Source organism: Podarcis liolepis (assembly GCF_965112155.1).
Source record: "Podarcis liolepis genome assembly, chromosome: 16".
Lineage (NCBI taxonomy): Eukaryota > Metazoa > Chordata > Lepidosauria > Squamata > Lacertidae > Podarcis > Podarcis liolepis.
The window spans coordinates 12,497,458-12,521,331 of record NC_139567.1 but is presented as its reverse complement, the minus strand read 5'-3'; the positions used below and the strand labels follow the sequence as shown (position 1 = coordinate 12,521,331).

The 23,874-nt window shown below is 45.7% G+C and overlaps 1 protein-coding gene and 1 long non-coding RNA gene across 3 annotated transcripts in view; one reads left to right on the top strand and one right to left on the bottom strand.

The window, feature by feature from the left end:
* ESAM (endothelial cell adhesion molecule) overlaps positions 1-14,542 on the bottom strand; it is a 97,868-nt gene extending 83,326 nt beyond the window's left edge. The window contains exon 1 of the mRNA XM_083480632.1: positions 14,397-14,542. Coding sequence (XP_083336758.1) covers positions 14,397-14,439 — 43 coding nt within the window. The 5' untranslated portion in view covers positions 14,440-14,542. The remainder of the gene's footprint in view (positions 1-14,396) is intronic.
* A 175-nt stretch (positions 14,543-14,717) lies between these two features.
* LOC310695846 lies at positions 14,718-21,288 on the top strand. 2 transcript variants are annotated; one of them, XR_014520281.1, is made up of 4 exons: positions 14,718-14,850; positions 15,588-15,773; positions 17,857-19,020; positions 20,843-21,288. It is a non-coding gene; the product is annotated as an uncharacterized lncRNA (long non-coding RNA). The 2 variants fall into 2 exon arrangements; XR_014520282.1 differs by lacking the exon at positions 20,843-21,288 and having other exon boundaries at positions 17,857-20,750.
* Positions 21,289-23,874: the final 2,586 nt, after the last annotated feature.

The window sequence follows — 23,874 nt, the reverse complement described above, 5'->3', positions numbered from 1 at the left end:
GCCCTCCTGAGGGGAGCACGTCTGGCCACCGTCCTTAGATATCTTTAGGCTCCAGGCAAAAAAAATTTCCTCTGTAGCCATCCTTTGGCATTTAAAACAGGAATGGAAATGTGTAGAATACATGACCAAAAGACGCTCCAACAAGAATTTATTGATATGTATAGACTGATTTCACAAAGTTAAGCTAAGCTAAGCAGATATATAAGATTGAATGTTTAATTATTAAGATACAAAATTACAATCTCAGTAAGAAAGGTACAAAATAATAAAAAGGAAGTCACGCACGGGTGGAGGGAAGACACAGGGCAAGAAATAAGAAATGGATAAATGTTGGTACATAATGAAATGTGAAAATGTGAATTTACGAATATAATGTATATGTATCAATATGTAAAGATTTCATATATGTATTGCAACATTAATAATAAACGAATTAAGTGCAAAAAAAGAAAGAAAGAAAATTAACTACCCGTGGCCTTTTTAGAAGTGGGTGGGATGTTTTTCAATGTAGTTTTCTTTCCTCTTGGTTTTGATGTATTCATATGGTGCTTTTTATCTATATATCTGTTTGGTAGCAAGTTGCTTTGAGTTGCCCTGGGCAAGATACAGCAACTGCCAAATCTAATAAATAAAATAAAAGATGTCATTGTGGAAGTTCCACAATGCAGGGTGGGAGGGGGGTAGGTGGGTGGGGGGAGCCGCAAAGAGTCCCAGTCATGGAACACCCATGTAGGGATGCTCAAGACTTAGATCCTAATGAATTCTGATATGCCCCAACAAGATCCAAATCTCCTGGACTGGGTATGTAGATCAGAAGACAGTTAGCCCTCAGAATTTGTTCTCCCAATTTTGTGATGGTGTTCTCAGATGAAAAAAAATGCATCAGAATGCATATTTTGAAGAAAGTGCACAATGCTATTTTTAATGGATTTTTAAAAATGCAGATCACAAAGTGAAGTTACAGGGAACCAGGCAGAAGGCCTTCTCGGTAGTGGCGCCTGCCCTGTGGAACACCCTCCCATCAGATGTCAAGGAGATAAAGAACTACAGAACTTTTAGAAGACATCTGAAGGCAGCCCTGTTTAGGGACGTATTTAATGTATTAAAGGTTTTTAATGTTTGGTGTTTTGTTATACGTTTATATTTTTCTGGAAGACGTGCAAAGTGGCTGGGGAAACCACTTACTTACTTACTTACTTACTTACTTACTTACTTACTTATTTATTTATTTATTATGTTCTTAAGTTGGTGTGGGTGACCATAAGAACATTAAGTCCAGAGGTCTAATATTGCCTAACTAACACTGCTTCTGGAGTCTGTTACAAGTCTTCTTTCTTTCTTTCTTTCTTTCTTTCTTTCTTTCTTTCTTTCTTTTATTGGATCTGATTTCTTTCCTTTCCCTATTTATTGGATCTGATTTTATTTGATCCTGCCTTGTTCTTAAACTGTTTTGGGATTGCAGTTTGGCCGTCTTGGGTTTTGGCTGTCATTGGGAATATTGTAATTAGGAAAGCACCATTAAAAGAAAAACCCTCATAAAACGAATACAGATTTTTGTGCTCATCTGCCAATCAGATTGCTGGTGCCAAGTTAGAGAGGCCCAGAAAGAGGCATCTACTGAGAGCACCCACTCACCTAAAAACTTTTGGGATCTCCTGTTCTCCTTTCAGAACCAAGGAGGATACAAGGGCACTTCTAAAGGGGAAACAACAGTTTTGGCAAAGTACATCATCAGCAAAAAGAAGGAAAAAAAGAAGACGAAGGGAAATCTTTAAATGCCGACTCAGCAGCAAGAGCCCTAAGGCTACCGCAGGTGGCCTTCCCACAGGCAAGGAAACTCCTTGCCATAAAGTCACCTCGCTTATGCTTTCATTTCCTTCAGCTTCTTCCAAGTATTGTCTCATGCATGTCAATCCCAGCTGAGGATTAATCTGATCCAGAACCAGTTGCAAGGGTGCCGTCAATCACAAATCAACTCTGATTCACTTATGAATCAGGCCCAGTGTACCTGAAGTAGTGTCTCCACCCCCATCATTCTGCCTGGACACTGAGGTCCAGCTCCAAGGGCCTTCTGGTGGTTCCCTCCCTGTGAGATTACAAGGAACCAGGCAGAGGGCCTTCTCGGTAGTGGTGCCCGCCCTGTGGAACACCCTCCCATCAGATGTCAAGGAAATGAACAACTATCTGACTTTTAGAAGACATCTAAAGGCAGCCCTGTTTAGGAACGTTTTCAATGTTTGATGTTTTACTGTGTTTTTAATATTCTGTTGGGAGCCACCCAGAGTGGCTGGGGAAACCCAGACAGACAGACAGGGTAGAAATAATAAATGATAATGATGATGATGAAATGGGGGGTGCAGGACAGTAAAAGGAGCACACAGGAGACGGGTGTGGAATGCACTTCCCAGAAGAGTGATCCAAGAACATACGAAACAGTCTTATATTGAGTGAGGACACTGGTCCATTATCTAGATCATCATCCTCTGCACTCAGTGACTGGCGTTCTCCTGAGTTTCAGACTGGCCACATTTCCAGCTCTACCTATTTATTTTTTTTTAAAATATTTTTATTAGCAGTTTGAATATAACAACATATCAAAACATATCATATTCATTATTTTCCCCCACCCCCCTCAAACCCCCCTCCCCACCCCAGAGACTTCCCTCAGCTCCTCTCTGATTTCTCAACACATATTATTCTCTGCATGTTATAAAATTATACAAATCCTTACATTATCTGTCTGCCATGTTATCAATCAATAAATTTGTCTATGTTTATTCAAAACCTGCCAAGGAGTCCAATTCATTTTGTTGTCTTTTAAAGTAATTTGTGAAAAGTTCCCATTCTTGTTTAAAGTCACAGTTGTCCTTATCTCACAGTTTGCATGTCAATTTAGCCAGTTCAGCATAGTTCATCAATTTCTCTTGCCACTGTTCTTTTGTCAGGGTTTCCTCATTCTTCCATCCTTGTGCTATCAAGACTCTTGCCGCTGTTGTTGCATACATAAATAAATACTTTCTTTTCCTTGGCAGGTCTTGTCCTACAATCCCTAACAGAAATGATTCTGGGGTTTTTTTAACAAATGTCATTTTAAACATTTTCTTCAGTTCATTATATATCATTTCCAAAAAAATTTAACTTCTCTACATTCCCACCCATTTCCAGCTCTATCTAGAGGTGCTGGGGATTGAAGCTGAGACCTTCTGCACACAAGGCAGATGCTGCAGCCAGGGTCAGATGAAGACCTTTGGAGGGCCTAAGCACTGAAAAGATTATCGTGTGCTCCCCGCCATGTAATTCAAAATAAAAAAAAATACTAAAATAAGATTTAAAAACAAAAAACTTAACATTGATCCATTGCAACATTTGGCAGGATCCGATTTCCTTGCATCATTTTGATCTACAGTAGGATGCTCCCTTGTTTAGGGGAAGACAGAAGTGCCTGGCGTGCTCTGGTCCATGGGGTCACGAAGAGTCGGACACGACTAAACGACTAAACAACAACAAAAGTAAGAGAACAGGAAAACAGGGGAAGTGGAGTGCAATATAAGACAGACTTCAAAAGATCTAATTTTCTCAAGGTGTCACCAGGATGACACTACTTTGTGGGAATGATTCAAGCGCATCACTGGGAAATTTAAGTTTGCGCAATTAAAGTGGATTAAAGATAAAGCAAAAGAAATCCACATTTCAAAAATGGACTTTTTTGCTGTTTGGAAAGTGACAGGGAAATGCATAGAAAATCGTGGGGTGAAAAACCACTGCATAAGTAAGCTGGGGTGAATGCTCATTGTATAGCCTCCCCACAAACAAATCAGAACAAACACTCAATAAAGACACAATCTAGCCTCCATGTAAGCTTTCTGCAAGCAAATCAAGATGAACACTCAATAAACAGGGTTGTGTGGAGGAGCCCATACTCTGCTGTATAGGTGAACGGGAAGAAACCTGTTCGTCACCACCCCTCTAGTTTTTCAAAACAAATCCTGAATGATGAAAAAAGAGAACAAAAGGTAACTGGTGGGAAAGATGAGAAATGCCCAATTAGCAGGGAGCCACACTATTCCAGACTTTAAAAATCATTGTTCCTGATTGCTGGGTCTCTTAAAAAATAAATAAATCCAAAATTTGCTTTCAAAAGAGCCAAGTGAAAACCTGAACCACAAATCAGAGAGAAGGGAGACTTTGGGCATTTCAGAGACCCATCCATAATTCCCGACCACAGTCCTCCAATCACAGATTCCTCCCCTATAAGCTATTAAACATTTGGGAATTAAAGGATGAAGGCGGATTTCATTTGATGACCTGGGTCTATAAGATTAAGATGATTACGCGATGTGAAATCGAGACAGAAATTAAACCAAGAGACCAGCACTCTTCCCTCTGTCTCAGTATTAGTTTGATGGACCCTTGCAGGTTTGTGAAGGTGCCCAGATGGCTAGTTTCACTATGGAAGAGTAGACAGAGGGAAGGGGGGAAACCCTCCAAAATAGAAGACTGAAGGTTACCGTTCTTTGTTTCTCTGTGGCCACATACCACATATTTAAAGCATATGACTTCCCTCAAAGAATCCTGGGTACTGCAGTTTACTCCTCCCAGAGCTACAGTTCCCCGCACTCTTAAACTACAGTTCCCAGAATGCTTTGGCAGAAGCCATGTGCTCTAATTGTATGGTGCAAATGTGCTCGTAATTAGACCTTTTCCTAGTAGGAATGGGAGTATCTCATTCCCAATTCAAAGTTGCAAGGGGGAGAAAAAAGTTTGTTTGCGAGCAGGAACTATTTATAAAATTAACAGATATGAGTTGGCCTTGAGCACAACGCTTGTTGAGAAAGTCCCTCGTTGCATTTCTCACGACCCCAGGGCAGGAGGAACTTTAAAACTCAAGAGAATAAAAATTCGGGAAGGGGGGGAGAGAATTTGCTACTCTGTAATGCTTAGCAGCTAGCTGACTGCTTTTTAACTCTTACCATTCTGATTTTGTTTCATGGGGGGACCAACTTAATCAGCAATAGTGAGTTGTCTTTCAGAGGTAATTTAGATCACAAAACACTTAGAGGTTTGAAAGGGTTGGGTTGTTTTTTTTTTAACTCAGCTGACATCCCTTGAAGAGCAGCAGGTGCCTGGACTGATAGCCAAGGTCTTAGGTGGGCTCCAAGACAAATCCCCATGGTCAAGGAGAGGGCAAGACATTTCGAAGAAAAGACAAAGATGCTCCTCCATCCCCCAATTTCACATACATAACTAACTGGACAGGCACGTGTGTCTAGAAAGCAGCATTATAGCAAATCAGACTATTTGTCCATCTGGCTCAGTATTCCCTATGCAGGTAGACCAGCTTTGCCTTTCACCTGCTACCTCAGAGATGGAGAACCTACATCCCTCCAGATATTCTTGGCCTAAAACTCCCATCATGCCTTATGACTGGCAGTGCAGACAGGGGCTGAAGGGACTACATTTGGAGGGCCAAAGTTTCCTCATCTCTGTATTACCTAATCCAGCTACAGTGGTACCTCAGGTTACAGACGCTTCAGGTTACAGATGCTTCAGGTTACAGACTCTGCTAACTCAGAAATAGTACCTCGGGTTAAGAACTTTGCTTCAGGATGAGAACAGAAATCATGTGGTGGCGGCACAGTGGCAGTGGGAGGCCCCATTAGCTAAAGTGGTGCTTCAGGTTAAGAACAGTTTCAGGTTAAGAACGGACCTCCAGAACGAATTAAGTTCTTAACCAGAGGTACCACTGTAACTGGAAAATGCCAGAGATTGAACCCAAGCCCTTCTGCATGCAAATGAAATGCTCTGCCACAGATGTCCCTTCAAATCAGTTGCTAGCAGCCCAATAGCAAACCTCTTTTTTTGCTCCCTTTTTACAGATGGCTAAGATGATTATGACCTCGCTTCCTTCTGGTGCAAATTTGTGTGTGAGCAACACTGGAAATTTTCCCACAGATCAGGCTGGCCAAAGTTTATTCAACAAGGGGGAAACTAAAAGCTTATCAGATCAACCAACTATGGGCATGTTATGAACACCGAAGAGTGTAAGGCAAACCAGCCTGCTGGATCAGGCCCATAGCCACCTAGTTCAGCTGGACATGAACACAACAGCACTCTGCCCACCTGCAATTCCCAGAAACTAGAATTCAAATGCACAATGCCTCTCATGGAGGTAGGACATAGCCATTGTGGTTAGCAGCCATCAGTGACAACAGATTCCAAAGGAAACCAAGAGGAAAGATCTGAGAGGTGCAACAGAATTCAAACATTTAAATGAAATCCATCAATGGCAATGTCAGCAAGAACAGCAGGGTATCTTAAGACAGCTGTTTGCACCCTGGGTGAAAGGGAGAGTGATTAGTGATGTTTTTTAAGGACCCTCTGCGAGATTCAAGACAGACGATTTGGGAGAAACAGCTGAAAGACCAGAATCCTGTAGGTGGGAGGCTGCTTCAATGGGATGAGAAACTTTTTAAACTTGTGGCAGTGAAGTTGTTTGGGTGAAAATTTCCAAAGAATGCTGCAAATAACTAGAGGAACCTGTGGCCCGCCTGAGATTGCTACAACTTCCATCATCCCTGACCATTGGCCATGCTGGCTGGTGGGAGACAAACAAAATCTGGAGGGCCACAGGTAGTCCACCCCAGCAGCAGTCTTGCTATTTCCCAGGTCCTAGTAGCATATCATTTGGTAGCTTAGCATCAGGTAGGGCTAAAAGGCCTCACTTCCAGCTACCAATTGCACACCAAGTGGAAGCAGTTGCCTGCAGGTGAATGTTCGTTCATTGCCCAGAAGCCACTGGGCTTACACAGCCCAGAGGGGACGGTAAGTCCTACCAAGTTCAGTGGGACCAGTTCACACAAGTGATGTCTATAGCTATGGGAGCTGTCTGCAAGACATGGAAAGGAGCATTGGAATAACTGCTTCCTCTACAATCTTGGCCAAGGTGATGCCAACAATGCTGTCCAGGGTTGTAAAGACTGCGGAGAGAATAATTGGGTGCACTCTTCCCACCTTGGATCAAATCTATGCTTCCAGGTGCCATAAGAAAGCTGCAGCGATAGCGCAGGATAGTGTGCACCCTGGAAATGATCTCTTTCAGCTTTTGCCTTCTGGAGGGAAGGTACAGGGTTATAAAGACTAGGACGAGCTGCCTGAGAAACAGTTTCTATTCAAATGTGATTTTGGTTTTAAACGCAGTGTAAGGAGTCTCTATGGGAGTATATTGTATTTTTAAAAGGGGTATCAGAGTTTCTAACCAGGTTGGGATAGCTGGGATAGCAGGCTTGTTGGTTTGTGAATGTCTTATGTAGATTTTTCAGTTTCGTTGTTCTGTATGGGACAATGACAATAAAGATTATCGTATCGTGTCACATCTTGCAAACTGCCCGCTATGGACCCTTTAACTTTGCAACGCTAGGTGTGTACACAAGTCTCCCTAAAGCAACAGAACTCATATTGAAGTTAGTTGCACTATCAAGTATGGAGCCTGAGTCTCTCCTGTTGTCCTTTTTATTGTGCATTCCTGATAATGTGCGTTCAGGATGATATTAGGAAAATTATACACAATCCTGCTTTCAGTACAGTTAGAACCTGGAAATTTGGGGGGGGGGGGAGAAAAACTACTTTGTTTCCTATGAGTGCATTTATTGGCGCTTCCTCTTGATAACCTGTAATGATTTATATCCACATATGTTCCAGGGGTTTTTCTACTTCCGTTGCTGTGCTACAGCACAAGAGTGACCCTCCAGACAGCAATAATGCAAAAAAAAAAAAACTGAGGAAGCACCACAGAAATAAAGCAGAATGAGATAGGCATAGTCCAATACCCACCAAAAAAAAGAACCTCACACAAGTCTGGAGGGGACCCTGGACTTACGACATCACAAGAAGAGGTTTGGAATCACATGGCTCAATACAAAATGCTCCCTTCCTGTTACATTCAAGAAGGGTAGAGGTGAATCTAATTAATAGGATCCCTGTATCCCTGCCTTGCCAGTACGTAATTTTTCTCTGCATCGCTGTGCAGCTCAGAATGTTACAACAAGATCCTGGAAAACAGAGCTAGAAATAAAAGCCATGGTCCACCCAAATCATTCCCTGGGGAGAATGCATTTTTTAAAAAAATAATAATAATAAAATGTTCCCAATGTTGTGTTTTGGAGTCATCGTTTCCATCTCCTTTTAAAGCTATCAGGCAAATGCCACTTCCTTTACGTAGAGGCAGTTCCACAAACTCACAGAACTCGTGCTTCAAATGTCCTATGTCACGTAGGGCTGGGTGGGGGGAGGGGGAGGAAAGCATAATAAGACTTAAAGGAAACATGCAAGGGCAAGAGTCCCAGCGGAGATGACTTGGGAAGTCAACCTCTCCAAATAGGGACACACAAACACACTACACATTAGAGGCTGGGCTTAATTTCTACAGTGAAGTGCCTGGTACCTCAGTCTATTCCCATCTACCCACAAAATCATCCCAGAGCAGATCTTAAGATGGTAAGGCATTCTTAGGATCTGGCCGCTTTTGTATTTTAGGTTGTTTTATCCTTGTTTTTAATGGTCATTTTGAGTTCCATTTCTTTCCTTCTTTTAAAGCCACCAATAAATACTATTCTTAACAGCAACAGCATATTTCCATAATGTAGGGATGGGAAACCTTTTTCCAGCCAGGGGGCCACATCCTCTTCTGAAGAACTTTCCAGGGGCTACTTTCCAGTGGCAGCCAGGGCCAGAGGTGAAAGTGACCAGAGCAATGAATATGAGTTTTACGTTAGGCTAGCTGTGGTCTAAACCACTGAGCCTCTTAGGCTTGCCGATCGGAAGGTTGGTGGTTCAAATCCGTGCAATGGGGTGAGCTCCAGTTGCTCTGTCCCAGCTCCTGCCAACCTATCAGTTTGAAAGCACACCAGTTCAAGTAGATAAATAGGTACCACTGCGGCGGGAAGGTAAACAGCGTTTCCATGTGCTCTGGTTTCCGTCACAGTGTTCCGTTGCACCAGAAGCAGTTAAATCCTGCTGGCCACATGACCTGGAAAGCTGTCTGTGGACAAATGCCGGCTCCCTCGGCCTGAAAGCGAAATGAGCGCCGCAACCTCATAGTTGCCTTTGACTGGACTTCACTGTCCAGGGGTCCTTTACCTTTTTTTACCCATATTCCCCACTCTATCCTTCATCCAAGCAAGCAAAGAGTATTGCCATAACTCAAGCACACATTCCAGCTAGGCAACAACTCTCAAGGGGGGAGCAAAGCATGGGTGGTGAGGGGGCGTGGTTTGGGGAGAGGGATGTGCAGTTTCGGGGTGACTTAGGGGGGCTGGGGCCATATCTCCCCACACTATTTTCACTGCTATCCTTACAGTAGCCTAAGTCTGCAAAGCCACTAAACTGCTCCAAGTAAAAAATTACGGAAAACGTAAAACAACAACAACAAATGATCAATCACACACTTTGAGAAATTTTCATCTCCCCCCAATTTATTTTGATGGCAAAGTTTTTAGTTCCCCCGGTACAGATCATGTGTGCCCAGAATACAGTCCGCTGGGCTCTCTTTTAAGTCTGTGTGATTTCGTGCCCCTCTTTCCTGGCTACTCAGGTCTGGTGCAATTGCAGTCATGAACTAGACCCTGGAATATATTGCCACGGATTAGTACTCTCACAGCCTTTTCCAGAAATTATTTGTGTAAGTGTTTGCTAGAGGCCCCCGACATTTACACAACAGTATACAGACAGATTATCAGCTGCCCCGAGAAGGAGAAGTTGCCGGTCCAAGTTCTACCAAGACAAACAAACAAGAGAGTAGTTCAGAAAAGGGCAGAGGATAAGAACAACAGAAAGCCAACAGTGATAACAGTGTGTGCCCTCTTCTGACTCCGGGACCCAAAGGTTCTAAGCGCTGTGCCGACATCCTAATCTGTTATCTGCATAGAGGACAAAGTGAGTGATCGTGTTGCCTGCACCTTCAACTCCTGGTGTATGTTTGACACCCACGTTTACACAGTGATCTAGATGCATAGGCTCAAATCACATGGGATGCAAAAAGCAACCCTCTTAGCCTCTCTTTCAGACCTTTGGGGCTCCCTTCAGAGCCAGTGTGGTGTATTGGTTAAGAGCGGTAGTCACGTAATCTGGGAAACCGGGTTCGCGTCTCCGCTCCTCCACATGCAGCTGCTGGGTGACCTTGGGCCAGTCACACTTCTGTGAAGTCTCTCAGCCCCACTCACCTCACAGAGTGCTTGTTGTGGGGGAGGAAGGGAAAGGAGAATGTGAGCCACTTTGAGACTCCTGAAGGGGAGTGAAAGGCGGGATATCAAATCCAAACTCTTCTTCTCTTCTTCTCTTCCTTCAGGCCACATCCCAAACCGGCCAGTTTGTACCCTCCATGACTGTTTTCCCCTGGCTGGAACGTGCCCTTGCAGTTTGATTAACGTCTTCTGCTTGTCTTGATGAAGGATAGCGGAGCATGTATAGAAACTAGCCAGCCGTACCAAGACAATGCAAGGCTTAGATCTTCATGCAGTGCACAGTTAAACTGCAGTGGTACCTTGGGTTACAGACGCTTCAGGTTACAGACTCCACTAACCCAGAAATAGTACCTCGGGTTAAGAACTTTGCTTCAGGATGAGAACAGAAATCACGCAGCGGTGGCGTGGCAGCAGTGGGGGGCCTCATTAGCTAAAGTGGTGCTTCAGGTTAAGAACAGTTTCAGGTTAAGAACGGACCTCCGGAATGAATTAGTTCTTAACCCGAGGTACCACTGTATGGGACTTGCTCCCCCAGGAGGCTGCAATGGCCTCCAATTCGGGTGGCTTTAAAAGAGGACTGGGCAAATTTGTGGAGGGGAAGGTCATCTCAAGCACTGAGAGTCTATGTGAACAGATCACTGTGGGAACACTGAGTGTCAATGTGTATACAGTGTGTACAATGTGTATACGTGATTCCACCTCTCTGCATGTGTTAGTTAGAAGAACTGGCATAGGGTTCTAAACTGAAATATGCTAGCACCAGATACAGGCAGGAAAAAAGGACAGCTTTATATACTTGTATTTTCAGTACTAACAAATAAAAATCTGTGGGTTGTATCCACTGCTAGTTGTACTCGGAGTCGACCCATTGAAGTTAATAGACTTGACTAACTTAGGTTCACTAATTTCAGTTGGATACAATTCTGTGGCTGCAGTCTTCATATAAGAGAACATTATTCTACTTGAGTAGACCCACTGACATTAATGAAACTAAATTAGTCATTTACACACCCCGAATCACTATCCAGGAAAAATCTGACACGCTAACAATAGTTTTCGTTTCTAGTTCTGGTGACCACCATGAGTCAAATGCTCTCACTTAAACCAATTGGGCATTAAAGTTGGTTTCCTGTGTTCAATTTCTCTCTCCTCCCATCATTAGACAGATGATATCACTAGTTACCATCTCAACACCATCCAACAGCTACCCCAAGATGCTCCATGAAATAACAAAAATGCTGTTAGAAGTAGAATATCACACTCAGCCTGCTACTAGAACGGGATTATGAGGGAAACGTGCAGACTGTGTGGAAGCAACAAGTGGTGAAAAAGTGACTGAGTGCTTTTTCAGCTTAAATCCCAAGCTAGATGGTCTTTTGATCCTGGTTTTGTACGTTGAGGAGCGTTTATCCATATACACCCATCTCTCAAGCAAATGAAAGATGTCAATGATGCTGGGAGGATCTCACAACCTAGAGACCATTGTCCTAAATTGTCCCCAATGTATCATTCAGGATGGATCCATAAATGATTAATAGACAGTCTGATGCATGGGTAATAAACTGCTAAGGAACTGGGAGGGGGAAGTGCAGGATGTGTGGATCTGCCAGTTTCAGTTCCTTATGTTTTTTCCCCAACCTTATATTTAACTCTCCACATTTCTACATCATCGTTTTGTTTTTGACTGCAATAAACATTGCCTGATTGATTTTCATGAAAATTCATCAGCATTTTGGTGCAAATTTCTCCTAATATACTCATTTCATATGCTATTTTGCCTGAAATACACATTTTTTTGCAAGCCATTTCCCCTAATATAATGCATTCTGTATGTTATTTTCCACTAATGTAGACATTACCATGCATGCTTTTAGTATATGCATTTTCGTATCCATTACTTGGCTGAAAAACTGCACTGCAAAATTCAGAGCAGTGCAAATTTTGAAGGGTAGCTGTGTCGCAGCTGACATTGTTCCAGAGAAAGTGTGAAATAGGTAGATTCACCTTTAAATGCAAACCAAATCAAATTTCTCCCCTCTCCCTAAGAGTAGGTCAATAAGTCACTTATAATCACAGATTCTACGCAGGTTCTACCAAACTGCTTAGAGTGCACAACCACAAGCTATCTCCAGATTCAAGTGTGCATCATGGTTTACAACACATTTGTTAACTCCTCAGTAACCAGGAATGTGACTCGCATTGGCTGTTTTCTCGTGGCTCTCCTTTCCCAGACAGCAGGTTCTGTTAACTAAGGTTTCCGTTGGCCTGTTGAGTGTCATTCCACATCTCCATGTGTTTGATTAAAGAGTATGATCTTAACATTGTTTCGGCAATGCGATGGATGCATTTCAGAATGCCTGAGCAGCTTTGAACTATGGAAAAGGTGGTTGGCAAATACAGTAAGGAGATTAAAGTAAACAAATGTTCCTCTCCTTCAGGATGGATTAAGAAAAAACCGTAGGGGAGCAGAACTTGACTGGAGAGATTAGCTGCAGAGGCTTATTGTAACCAGGCAGCAAAGGAAAGGGAGGGGTGAGGGAGGAAAGAAACCTTCCCTTCTAGATGAGAGTTTAACTTGCACCTCAGCTCACATCCAAATGATATCAAGCACCTCTCACCCACTGAGCAGAGACAGGGCATCTGTGGCCCTCTAGATGATTAATATGATGCTCTCACCAGATGTTGTCAGACTCCCAATTTTCATCAATCGACATGCCAAGTGGTGATGGGAGTTGTAGTCTAGCAACAGCTGGAGTCCAGCAACAGCTTTCTCCAACCCATGTAGAGCATTTAACCATCTTTCCTGACTCCTCTCACCACTATCCTGTGAAGATCATTTCTAAGATTTTCCTTTGGGGGGTGGGGAAGGGAATCAGAACAGAAACACACAAGTGTCCTATTTATTTTCTTTTGTTGCCCACCCACCCTCTCTCCAAGAACTCAAAATCTCTCCCCCCCCCCAGCCTCACAACAACCCTGCAGGGGCAGCTTAGGCAGAGAGAGTGGCCATGATCCACAATCACCCAGAGAACTTCATGGAATGGAAGCCCTGCTCTCCAGTGTCTCAACACAACTGCTACACCACGCTGGCTCTCACCAGTGGCAGTGGATCTATGGCAGAAGTGGGACTTCCAGGTGTTTTTAGAACCATACAGAGCTATTCATTCACTGCCCATACATGGCAATTAGTCAGAACCACACAGCAATTAGCCAGAACCACGCAGCAATTAGGGCAGCATACATGTCGTCTCCCATCCAGGCACTGACCAGAGCCAGACCCATTTAGCTTCAGCAAGGTGGTGGCCTCATGTACCATCAGACCATACTCTGGTACCACCTACCCACATGCCAGCATAAGCATCTATGCAGACACAGACCTCAGGTCACAATCATGCGCCTGGGCACAAGTCCAGCACTGGTGGGATTTATCTCCAAGTAAACACGCATAGGAGTCAGCTTGCTAGATTCTCACCTAAAGCGAGCCCTCTCTACGATCCAAACTCTACCCAAGCCCAAGATTACAGCCTAGCTGGTTTTACTGCGTTAATCCGGAGTGAACTCACACCGCCGGGTTCTTGCCCAGCTGCTGACAATCCTTAACGAGGATTATTAGAGGATCTCCAGTTTCCTCCATCAATCGCAGAGGAAAAAACTAAACCGACCAAAGACCCTACTTCAGTTGCACGCTGATTAGCCAGGTTCTTAGGGAGGGCAACTAATTCGCAGTAAGCGAGCGGAGCAGCCCTCTGCCATCCCCGGGGTTAGATAGAGAGCACAAGTTCGTCTTTCAATGCAGCCGAGCGAATTGCGCCGCCCGCACTCTTCACCTCCTTGGCGCGAGGGGTCGCGCAGCACAATCCTATTCACGATCCACCCCATCAACACCTTCAAAAAAGTGCGTCCCCAGCTGCGCTAGACGGAGCTTACTCGCCGGGAAGGATCGCGGCCACTTCGGAAACTCCAGGGAGATGGGGACGCGGGGCAAGCCGGGGCGCGTCCAGGCGGAGGAAGGAAAGCGCCTCCGGAGGCGCACCTGAGGCGCCCAGGGGAGACCCCGGCCGACGGGCTGGGCGAAGGCTCGGGCCCCGTCGCCCCGGGTGGAGAGCCGTGCTCTCCTCGCCCTCCGTCCGATCCCTCCCGCCGGACCATCTCACTCACCCAGCAACGCAGCCAATCCCAGCGCCAGCGGCAGAGGCTCCATCGCGCCCGTTCCCCGAGGAGGCGCCCGACGCGCGGCGAGGAGAAAAGCGAAAGCAGCAGCAGCAGCAGGTGCAGGAGCCGGAGCCCGGGAGCTGGGGCGAGGGGGAGGCGGGGAAACCGGAGGGGGGAGGAGCCACTGGAGCGGGGGCGTGTCCGGCAGGTGGGGGAGGGCAGGGGGCGGCCCCCCGGGAAAAGGGAGGAGCCCCGTCAGGTGCCAAGCGGGCGGAGCGCACAGGTGGCGGTTAGAGACGCCAGAAGCGAGGAAGGGATCCGGGGTTGCAGCTCTTGTTTGGAGGAAGCCGACTGTGATCACCAGCGACGGCTTCTTGCTTCGTCTTGTTTTGAACCCTTCCAGATCGCAGAGGCGGGGGCTAAGCAAGGGCGTTTAAGTTGCAAGGCACCCGCCAAGCAGGTAGAGAGAGAACTGGGGCCGATTTGGGACATCGCTGCAACTGGTGATGCTGGTGGATGGCAGCTTGCCCGCTTGACGCCGTCGCTGCCTGTGGAGCCAGGAAGAATTGGGGGGGAGGCGAAAGAAAAAAGCCTAACGCGATCCTTTCATTCGGACCCACGAAGAAGTCAGCGAGCTGCGTAGATATCTCCGCCAGAATCCCTGACCACTGGTCCTGCTACCTAGGGATCAGGGGTGCCAACTTGAATAAAACATTGGGGGCGGGGGCAGGTAAACTCCGCCCCGCATAATCATTCACATGATGCAGCACACGCACGCTATTTGAATGGCAATCAACTTGGGGGGGGGCGCCCCCCTCAAATATTTTATGGGGAGGCAGAAGACCCCCTCAGCCCCTTGGCTCCTGTGTGCATAACCAATCACAAGATGCAGTGCACACACACGATTTGAATGGCAATGCCCATAAACGGGGGAGAGGGGCTCAAAAAATTTAATGGGGGGGGGGCAAAGGGACCTCGACCTCTAGGAGTTGGCTCCTATGCTGGAGATGATAGGAGTTGTAGTCCAAAAGCGGCTGTCGAGCCAAGTTTGGGAAGTCCTGGATTAAGCACAGACCTTGAAAATGCCGGAATTTGTCAGTTTAGTTGATTACGTATTTATTTACTTATTCGTTTATTGCTTTTCTTCCAAGGAGCTCAAGCTGATATACTTAGTTCTCTCCCCCGCTCCCTCCTCAGGAGAAGGGTGGTGACGCAGAAGGCCGCAGGTTCAATGCTCCATGGCATCTCCACGTATGACTGGGAGAGGCTCCTGTCTGAAACCCTGTGAGCCAGGGCAGGCGTTACCGAGCTAGAAGGATTAAAATTCTAACTCGGCATAAGACTGCTTCCTGGGTTGTTTTACCTCCACAATAACCCTGTAAGGTAGGTTTGGCTTAAAGGTAAAGACCTAGGTAAGGCCACCTAGGCCTAAGTCACCTGAGTTTCACAGGCAAGGGGGGATTTGAACCTGGGTCTCCCTAGTCCTGGCCTGACCCTCTAACCACTGCATCATCTGGAAACCAAGCCTTAGGAAGAACAGTTGAGGGGGTTGGGTGTGTTTAGCCTGCAGAAGAGACTGAGATATATGATAGGTAAAGGGACCCCTGACCGTTAGGTCCAGTCGTGGATGACTCTGGGGTTGCAGCGCTCATCTCGCTTTATTGGCCGAGGAAGCCGGCGTACAGCTTCCGGGTCATGTGGCCAGCATGACTAAGCCGCTTCCGGCAACCCAGAGCAGCGCACGGAAATGCCGTTTACCTTCCCACCAGAGTGGTACCTATTTATCTACTTGCCCTTTGATGTGCTTTCGAAACGCTAGGTTGGCAGGAGCAGGGATCAACCAGCGGGAGCTCACCCCATTGTGGGGATTTGAACCACCGACCTTCTGATCGTCAAGCCCTAGGCTCTGTGGTTTAACCCACAGCGCCACCCGCATCCCTATGATATGATAGCCATCTTCAAATATCTAAAGGGCTTTCACGTGGATGGTGGAGCAAGCTGGTTTTCTCCTGCTCTGGAGATTAGGAGTCAAATCAATGGCTTCAAGTTACAAGAAAGGAGATTCCAACTAAATAATCAGGAAGAACTTTCTGGTGGTAAGAACTGTTGACGGTGGAACGAACGCCCTCAGAAGGTGGTGGGCTCTCCTTCCTTGGACTTCTAAAAGCAGGCGTTGGGTGGCCATCTGTCATGTTTGATCAAGCTGAGTGTCCTCCATTGTATGGGGTTGGAACAGAGAACCCTCAGGGTCCCTTCCAATTCTATAGAGGCAGCTTTTTATGCTGACTTTAGGAAATTAGCGTGTTCTTGGTAGAAACAGGGCCATGGTATGTAAATCTTGCATTTAATTACCATCTGCCCTCAAGCTTTTCGTTTTCTCTTTCTTCACCAGGATGGGGAACCTGTAGCCCTCCAGATGTTGCTGGACTCCCAGTTTCCACCAGCCCCAGCCATCATAGCTAATGATCAGAGATTATGGTAGTTGTAGTCCGATAACATCTGCAGGGGAGCATGTTGGCTATCCCTACAATACACTCAAGGGTGTATGTGTCTTATATACCTGCTACCAACTGAGAGGCTGTGGTCTAAACCTCTGAGCCTCTTAGACTTGCCGATTGGAAGGTCGGTGGTTTGAATCCCTGCAACGGGGTGAGCTCCGGTTGCTCTGTCCCAGCTCCTGCTAACCTAGCAGTTCGAAAGCATGCCAGTGCAAGTATATAAATAGGTACCACTGTGACGGGAAGGTAAATGGTGTTTCTATGAGCTCTGGCTTCCATCATGGTGATCTGTTGCACCCGAAGCGGTTTAGTCATGCTGGCCACATGACCCAGAAAGCTGTCTGTGGACAAACACTGGCTCCCTTAGCCTGAAAGTGAGATGAGCGCCACAACCCCATAGTCGCCTTTGACTGGACTTAACTGTCCAGGGGTCCTTTACCTTTTTACCTTAACACGTCATACGTCACATAGTTTCTGCTACAATAATTGTGTTCCTCTTTAACAGAGCTGCAAGATGCATTGTTTTTGGGACTGACCAACATGGCTACCTCTCTGGGAACTGGGAACACTCCGCAGCATCCTTCCCCAACCTGGTGCCCTCCAGATGTTTTGGATTACAGCTCCCACCTAACCCAACATTTGGAGGCTGCCCTAGATTACACTCCTGCTAGCTTGCAGGAGGCTGCCCTAGATTACACTCAATAGGTGTAAGCCACCTCAGCTGACACACATATTGTTTGCAGAGTTGCTTTGCGTAGCTGTGTTCTCAGTCTGGCAAGTTTCAGTCTAAAATAAGCAGGAAAGTGTCACTCCCTTATTAGAAGCACAAAAATGCTCACACCCCTGACTGCATGGAGTCAAAATGAGCACTGTGCAGTATGGCTGTACTGTAGTGCTTCTATTCAAAAGTTGATGGCCCTTGAATATTAAGTACACCGAACCTTTGTTTTCTTTTGCAAAATCCACAGGGATTTTCTTATGCTGTGGATACTCTGGAAAGGAGAAGGTATGAGGAAATCTGGATTGTGGAGAGTGTGGGAAGGCAGTGATTTGGAGGAGATTGCCATGTGGACAACAGAATGAATGGAAGCAAAAGAAGCTTGCTATCCACAACATGGATGAGTCCCATTTCATACCGAATCAGACCATTGAACCTTTAACTTCACTGTTTATACTGACTGGAAGCAGGGTCCAAGAGAGGAGTCTTTTATAGCCCTACCTCGAAATGCCAGGGATTGAATTTGGGACCTTTACCCCCCCTAGACTAACATTTGCTGTGCCCAGTGCTATTTTTCTAGAAAGAGAGGTGCCAGAACTCACCATGAAATCCTCCTTTGTTCTCTTATAATGGCAGTGGCACCCATCTGAGAGGTGCCGGAACTCAGTTCTGGTGAGTTCCGGCTGAAAAAGGCCTTGACTGTGTCTACTCAGTTGTGGCCCCCTTCCTCTGGCATACTCACATTTAGGATGGGTCATCTCCCTGCCACAGTGGAGGAAGAAGATTTAGCTCTGTCAGTCTTTGCGGATGCATTGAATACTCTGCAACCAGTTCATAAAGAGCTTTACAGGCAAGCATGTTGCACCATACAGCTGCTGCTGGTAGGGTAGAATACCATTATCCCCATTTTGCAGATGAGGAACTGAACCTGCTCACGGTTTACCCAAGGATTGGGTTTATGCCTAGTGATTATGTAGTTGAGCAAGAAAAGGAGCCCAGGTCCAAGTCACTTAATGGCCCTAATCCAGCAGGCATGAAGCAATGCTTAGTTATTAGTCTCAATCCTAAATAAGCAGAGGAAAGAGAGCTGTGTTTTATAAACACTTACTTCTGAGCAAGGCCTTGGTTCTTGGTTGCCATAAAAGTCCATTCCCACCAGTTATTTCTCAACAGGCAGGATGTAAAAGGGGCACCCAAATCACACTATTGGGTCACACTTCGTCCTGGGAAATTGTCCTGACTTGATAGAGGGAGAAATGCTTCCCTAGTCTGTGTATTTAGAAATGCATAACATGGAAAGTTGTGGAATGTTATGCTTGGCATCGGAAGGAATGTTTACATCTGAAACTTGGACCGCGCTGCTCAAATGTCAGTCCTTCGCGGTGGAGAAGCATGTGGCCATCTTTTCCTCCAGGTAACTTTTGAGCTGGACACTCCATGTAGGGACCTCTCCATTCAGATTGTTCAGAGATTCCAAGAAAAAAATAAGTGTTGGTGGCCGAGAGAGATGGGGGCAAAGTAGGACTTTTAATGTGGCAAACTCTTTACAAGGCTCACTGATCAGAGGGGTGAAGCAAAACCCTTATAAGGAAAGGTCACAGCATTTAAGGCTTTTTGTTGCGAGAAAAGGTAGGAGGCAACCTGATCACAGAGTTATAGACTCAGGGTGGAAGACGGGGACAAAGGTCAAATTAGCTGGTTCTGCCTGGCTCTGGCTCCCCCTACTGTTTGGCTCCTTGCCTTCCAGCTCACCAGCCCACAATGGGGGCCAGCCATCACTGGTACAGTCCCTAGAACATTTTGCCACTTGGGAAAGTGGGGGAGAACATAGCAGTAGGGAGCACATAATTCCCCAAGTTGCAGGTGGGTCATGTGTAATCTAATAAAGCACCGTTTGCGGGCCAGCCTTTGAATACACTAAGACAAAATGAACTGAAGCAAGGATTTGACGCTTTATTGTGTTTTTTAATATTCTGTTGGGAGCTGCCCAGGGTGGCTGGGTCAACCCAGTCAGATGGGTGGCATATAAATAATAAAATTATTGCTGCTATTATATAGGGAGTGGGACGCGGGTGGCGCTGTGGGTAAACCCCAGTGCCTAGGACTTGCCGATCATATGGTCGGCAGTTCGAATCCCCGCGGCGGGGTGAGCTCTCGTCGTTCGGTCCCAGCTCCTGCCCACCTAGCAGTGCGAAAGCACCCCTAAGTGCAAGTAGATAAATAGGTACCGCTTTATAGCGGGAAGGTAACGGTGTTTCCGTGCGCTGTGCTGGTGCTAGCTCACCAGAGCAGCTTCGTCACGCTGGCCACGTGACCCGGAAGTGTCTGAGGACAGCGCTGGCTCCCGGCCTCTTAAGTGAGATGAGCACGCAACCCCAGAGTCAGTCACGACTGGCCCGCACAGGCAGGGTTACCTTTACCTTTATTATATAGGGAACAGGGGAAGCAATTCTGAGCCTCGTTTCTCTCCATGTGGAAAGTGGCCCAGGGGAGATGGCTGACCACTTCATTTAGCAATTTACCTCTTAAGTATAATAGATCTGTATCCCTCTCCCTCTGAAATAATTACTAGCTAGTGAAATGAACCTCCAAATGAACACAAGCAATATCCAGTGAATGCCTAATCAGATTTGGTCGGTGGAGTAACAACTTTTACATGTTCTTAAATCAAATCAGGATTTAAGCAAATCTCTAAATATGAACAGATTAGATTTGCTCAGCCCAGCTGCATGTTAATCTATTTTGTCCTCCTGGAGAAACCTATTGCCTGTCATTTTGAACCATCAATGTCAAGAGTCCCCAGAGCTAAAGAGATGAAAACAGTGATGCTGATAAGATCCCTGACCTCGTCTCATCACTTCTAGTTTGCTGCGGTAGCCTTGTTACATGAAGCCAGACCACTGGTCTACCTAAGCAGAGTATGGTCTGCATCAGGGTTTCCCAACCTTGGGTCTCCAGCTATTTTGGGACTACAACTCCCATCATCCCTAGCAGGACCAGTGGTCAGGGATGATGGGCAATGTATTCAAAGACAAGCTGGAGATGCAAGTTGGGAAACCCTGGTCTATATGGACTGGTAGTGTTTTCCCCTGACCTGTCTAGAAATGCCAGGGACTGAATCTGAGAATTTCTGCCTGCCCCTCCTCTTTTGAAGTCCCCTCCATGCTTTTTTTTTTTGTATTTCAGAAACATTGGGATCCAGTTTACTAAGTGAATGCTTCCCTCTTGTTTTTCAGTGACCCTGCTTCGTCTACAGCACTGTCAGTACTCAGCAGCTGAGTTTGTTCTTAGAGAGAGTGGGGAGAGAGAAGGGTAAAGTCCCGGAGACTGAACCATCCCTATATAACAAAGAAGTTTCATTTTAAAACTACACGACACATATACCCTCTGTCCCAATTTCTCTCTCCAAGGTACTAACGATAAGCTGCCAGAGGCTTGAGCAAATCTATTTCCTCTTTTCCATTTCCCCCTCTTGTTTTCATTTTCAACTTTCTCCCACATATTTGTGTCACAAATATTTGATTCACGCACAGTCTCTACAACTTCTGGTTTCTTTGAAGCAAGGCTTCCCAAACTTGTCTGGTAGTGGGCACATTTGGAAATGGGAAAAAGTATTTTTTGCAGACATGAGGTGGACCAAATGACTCTCGGGACCCCTTCTAACTCTTCAATTCTATAGTTTCCATTGTCATCAGCCTCCTTTAACCTCAGAAGCTTTTGGTCAGGTGGTTTTGGGAATTTAAACAAATCTTTGTTATTTTAATTTACAAACAACTGCTTCTCCCTAGAGAATGTATTATTAAATTATTATTAAATTTTATTTATACCCCGCCCTCCCCAGTCAAGACCGGGCTCAGGGCGGCTAACACCGGTATAAAAACAATGGATTGAAATACAACTTAAAAACAAGATTAAAATGCAACATTAAAATGCAGCCTCATTTCAGTAGGAACTCAAATCAAAAACTTTTTTGGGGATCAAAACGTCAAGTCTTCACCAAGGCCAACTATCCAGACTGGTCCTACGTGGGCCAGAAAAAAGCCAGGGAAGTCCCCAAATAGGAGTTCAATCACAGGAGGAGAAGGAAAAAGAAAGATGGGGAGGGAATCAAATTGGCTCCAAGCCAAAAGCCAGGCGGAACAACTCTGTCTTATAGGCCCTGCAGAAAGAAATCAGATCCTGCAGGGCCCTGGTCTCATGAGGCAGAGCGTTCCACCAGGTGGAGCCAGTGTTAAAAAGGCCCTGGCTCTGGTTGAGGCTAATCTGACTTCCTTAGGGCCCAGGACCTCTGGGGTGTTGCTATTTATGGACCTTAAGGTCCTCTGTGGGACATACTGGGAGAGGCGGTCCCATAGGTATGAGTGTCCTAGGCCGTGAAGGGCTTTAAAGGTCAAAACCAGCACCTTAAATCTGACCCTGTAGGAACAGATATACCTAAATCTCTGGTGGCCCTTGTCTTACTTCCCAACTGTTAAGTTCAGTCGGTGGAGCATGAGACTCTATCTCAGGGTACTGGGTTCAAGCTCCACTTTGGGGGAAAAGATTCATGCATTGCAAGGGGTTGGACTACGTGGCTTTGCGGTCCCTTCTAACTCTAAAATTCTATGATCCTAAGTTAATTCAGCTGCTTGGATGCCTGTTCGTGGACAGATAATACTGTATTGGCCTGAATATAAGCCTCACTTTTTTTTCCCAAATGTGAAAAGTTAAAGTGCAGCTTAAATTTGCAACCGTACAAAAACTGGCTTTTACGATATCGCTGCTGAAACAGACATATGGTGAAACGGAACGGGTGTGCTTGCGGAATTTTAAAGGAGCAGCTTATATCCGGGTATTGTCTTTTTTTTCTTCTACCCCCCCCCAATTTTTTTTTAAAGGTGTGGCTTATATTCAGGTGCGACTTATATTCAGGCCAATATGGTAGTTTTAACAGAGGGCTGTAACTTGGCAGAACCTTTGCGGTTTTTTTTACTACATGGCTCCCTCTGCTGACAGAAACAGGAATGATATTCATTCCTGGGGACAACTGGAGGTTTATAAGCTCTCGGGGGGGGGGGGGATATCTTCAGTTTAAAAGTGTTTTTTTTTTTAATGTTAAGGTGATAGTACTGCTGCTCTTGAGAAAGCCCACCCTGTGTCTAGAGGTTCTGAGAACTGCTTCCACATCAGAAATAGGCCTTTTGGATTTGTGCTTCTATCACCATCTCGAGTAAGTTTAGCCACTCTTGAAGGACACAGATTATCTGGACCTTTTCCAACCAGGCTTCAGGTCCGAGTTTGGCACAAAGCCTGTCTCTGTCGTTCTTGTGGATGACCTTTAGCGGGACAGCAAAAAGGGGGAAGGCAATCCCAGTGCTCTTTCTCGGCCTCTCATCTGCTTTTGATACCATCATACATGGTTTTTCTCTGGGTTAAATGAATGAGTTGGGGATGTGTGTGTACTATCTTGCATCAATTTTACACTTACTTGCAGGGTCAACCTTCTCTGTCTGCTAGCACAAGGGCCCTTGTGTCTTATACATGGGGACGTCTTATGCACAGAAAAGTAGGGTAGGTAGGAATAAAACACTGAGTTTTATCCATGTGATAAAAACTTACCCCCAAAATCAATTTCTCCAGTCTGTTGGGTAGAGAAATAAAGCAGGAAGACAGAGTTGTGATTTTATTCCAGGTAAGGAAGCAGTGTGCCTCTCTTTCCAGGTCTCCTATACCCCAGTGATGGAGAATGTCTTTCTATTAAAGAGAGGTGATGTACCAAGTGCCAACACAACTCAGAAGAGAACTATGACTGGAAATTCTGGCTATGTACAACCCCAGAAAAGTGCAAGATTTCATGCTCCATGCTGATCCCTCACTGCTGATACTAGAAAAATGTTGTATGTCTTCATGTGCTTCTTAAAAGCGGTATTAGTAGAGACATCACCTTACCAACAAAGGTCCGTATAGTAAAAGCTATGGTTTTCCCAGTAGTGATGTATGGAAGTGAGAGCTGTACCATAAAGAAGGCTGATCGCTGAAGACTTGATGCTTTTGAATTATGGTGCTGGAGGAGACTCTTGAGAGTCCCATGGACTGCAAGAACAACAAACCTATCCATTCTGAAGGAAATCAGCCCTGAGTGCTCACTAGAAGGACAGATTGTATTTTGGCCACCTCATGAGAAGAGAAGACTCCCTGGAAAAGAACCTGATGTTGGGAAAGATGGAGGGTGCAAGGAGAAGGGGACGACAGAGGACGAGATGGTTGGACAGTGTTTTCGAAGCTACCA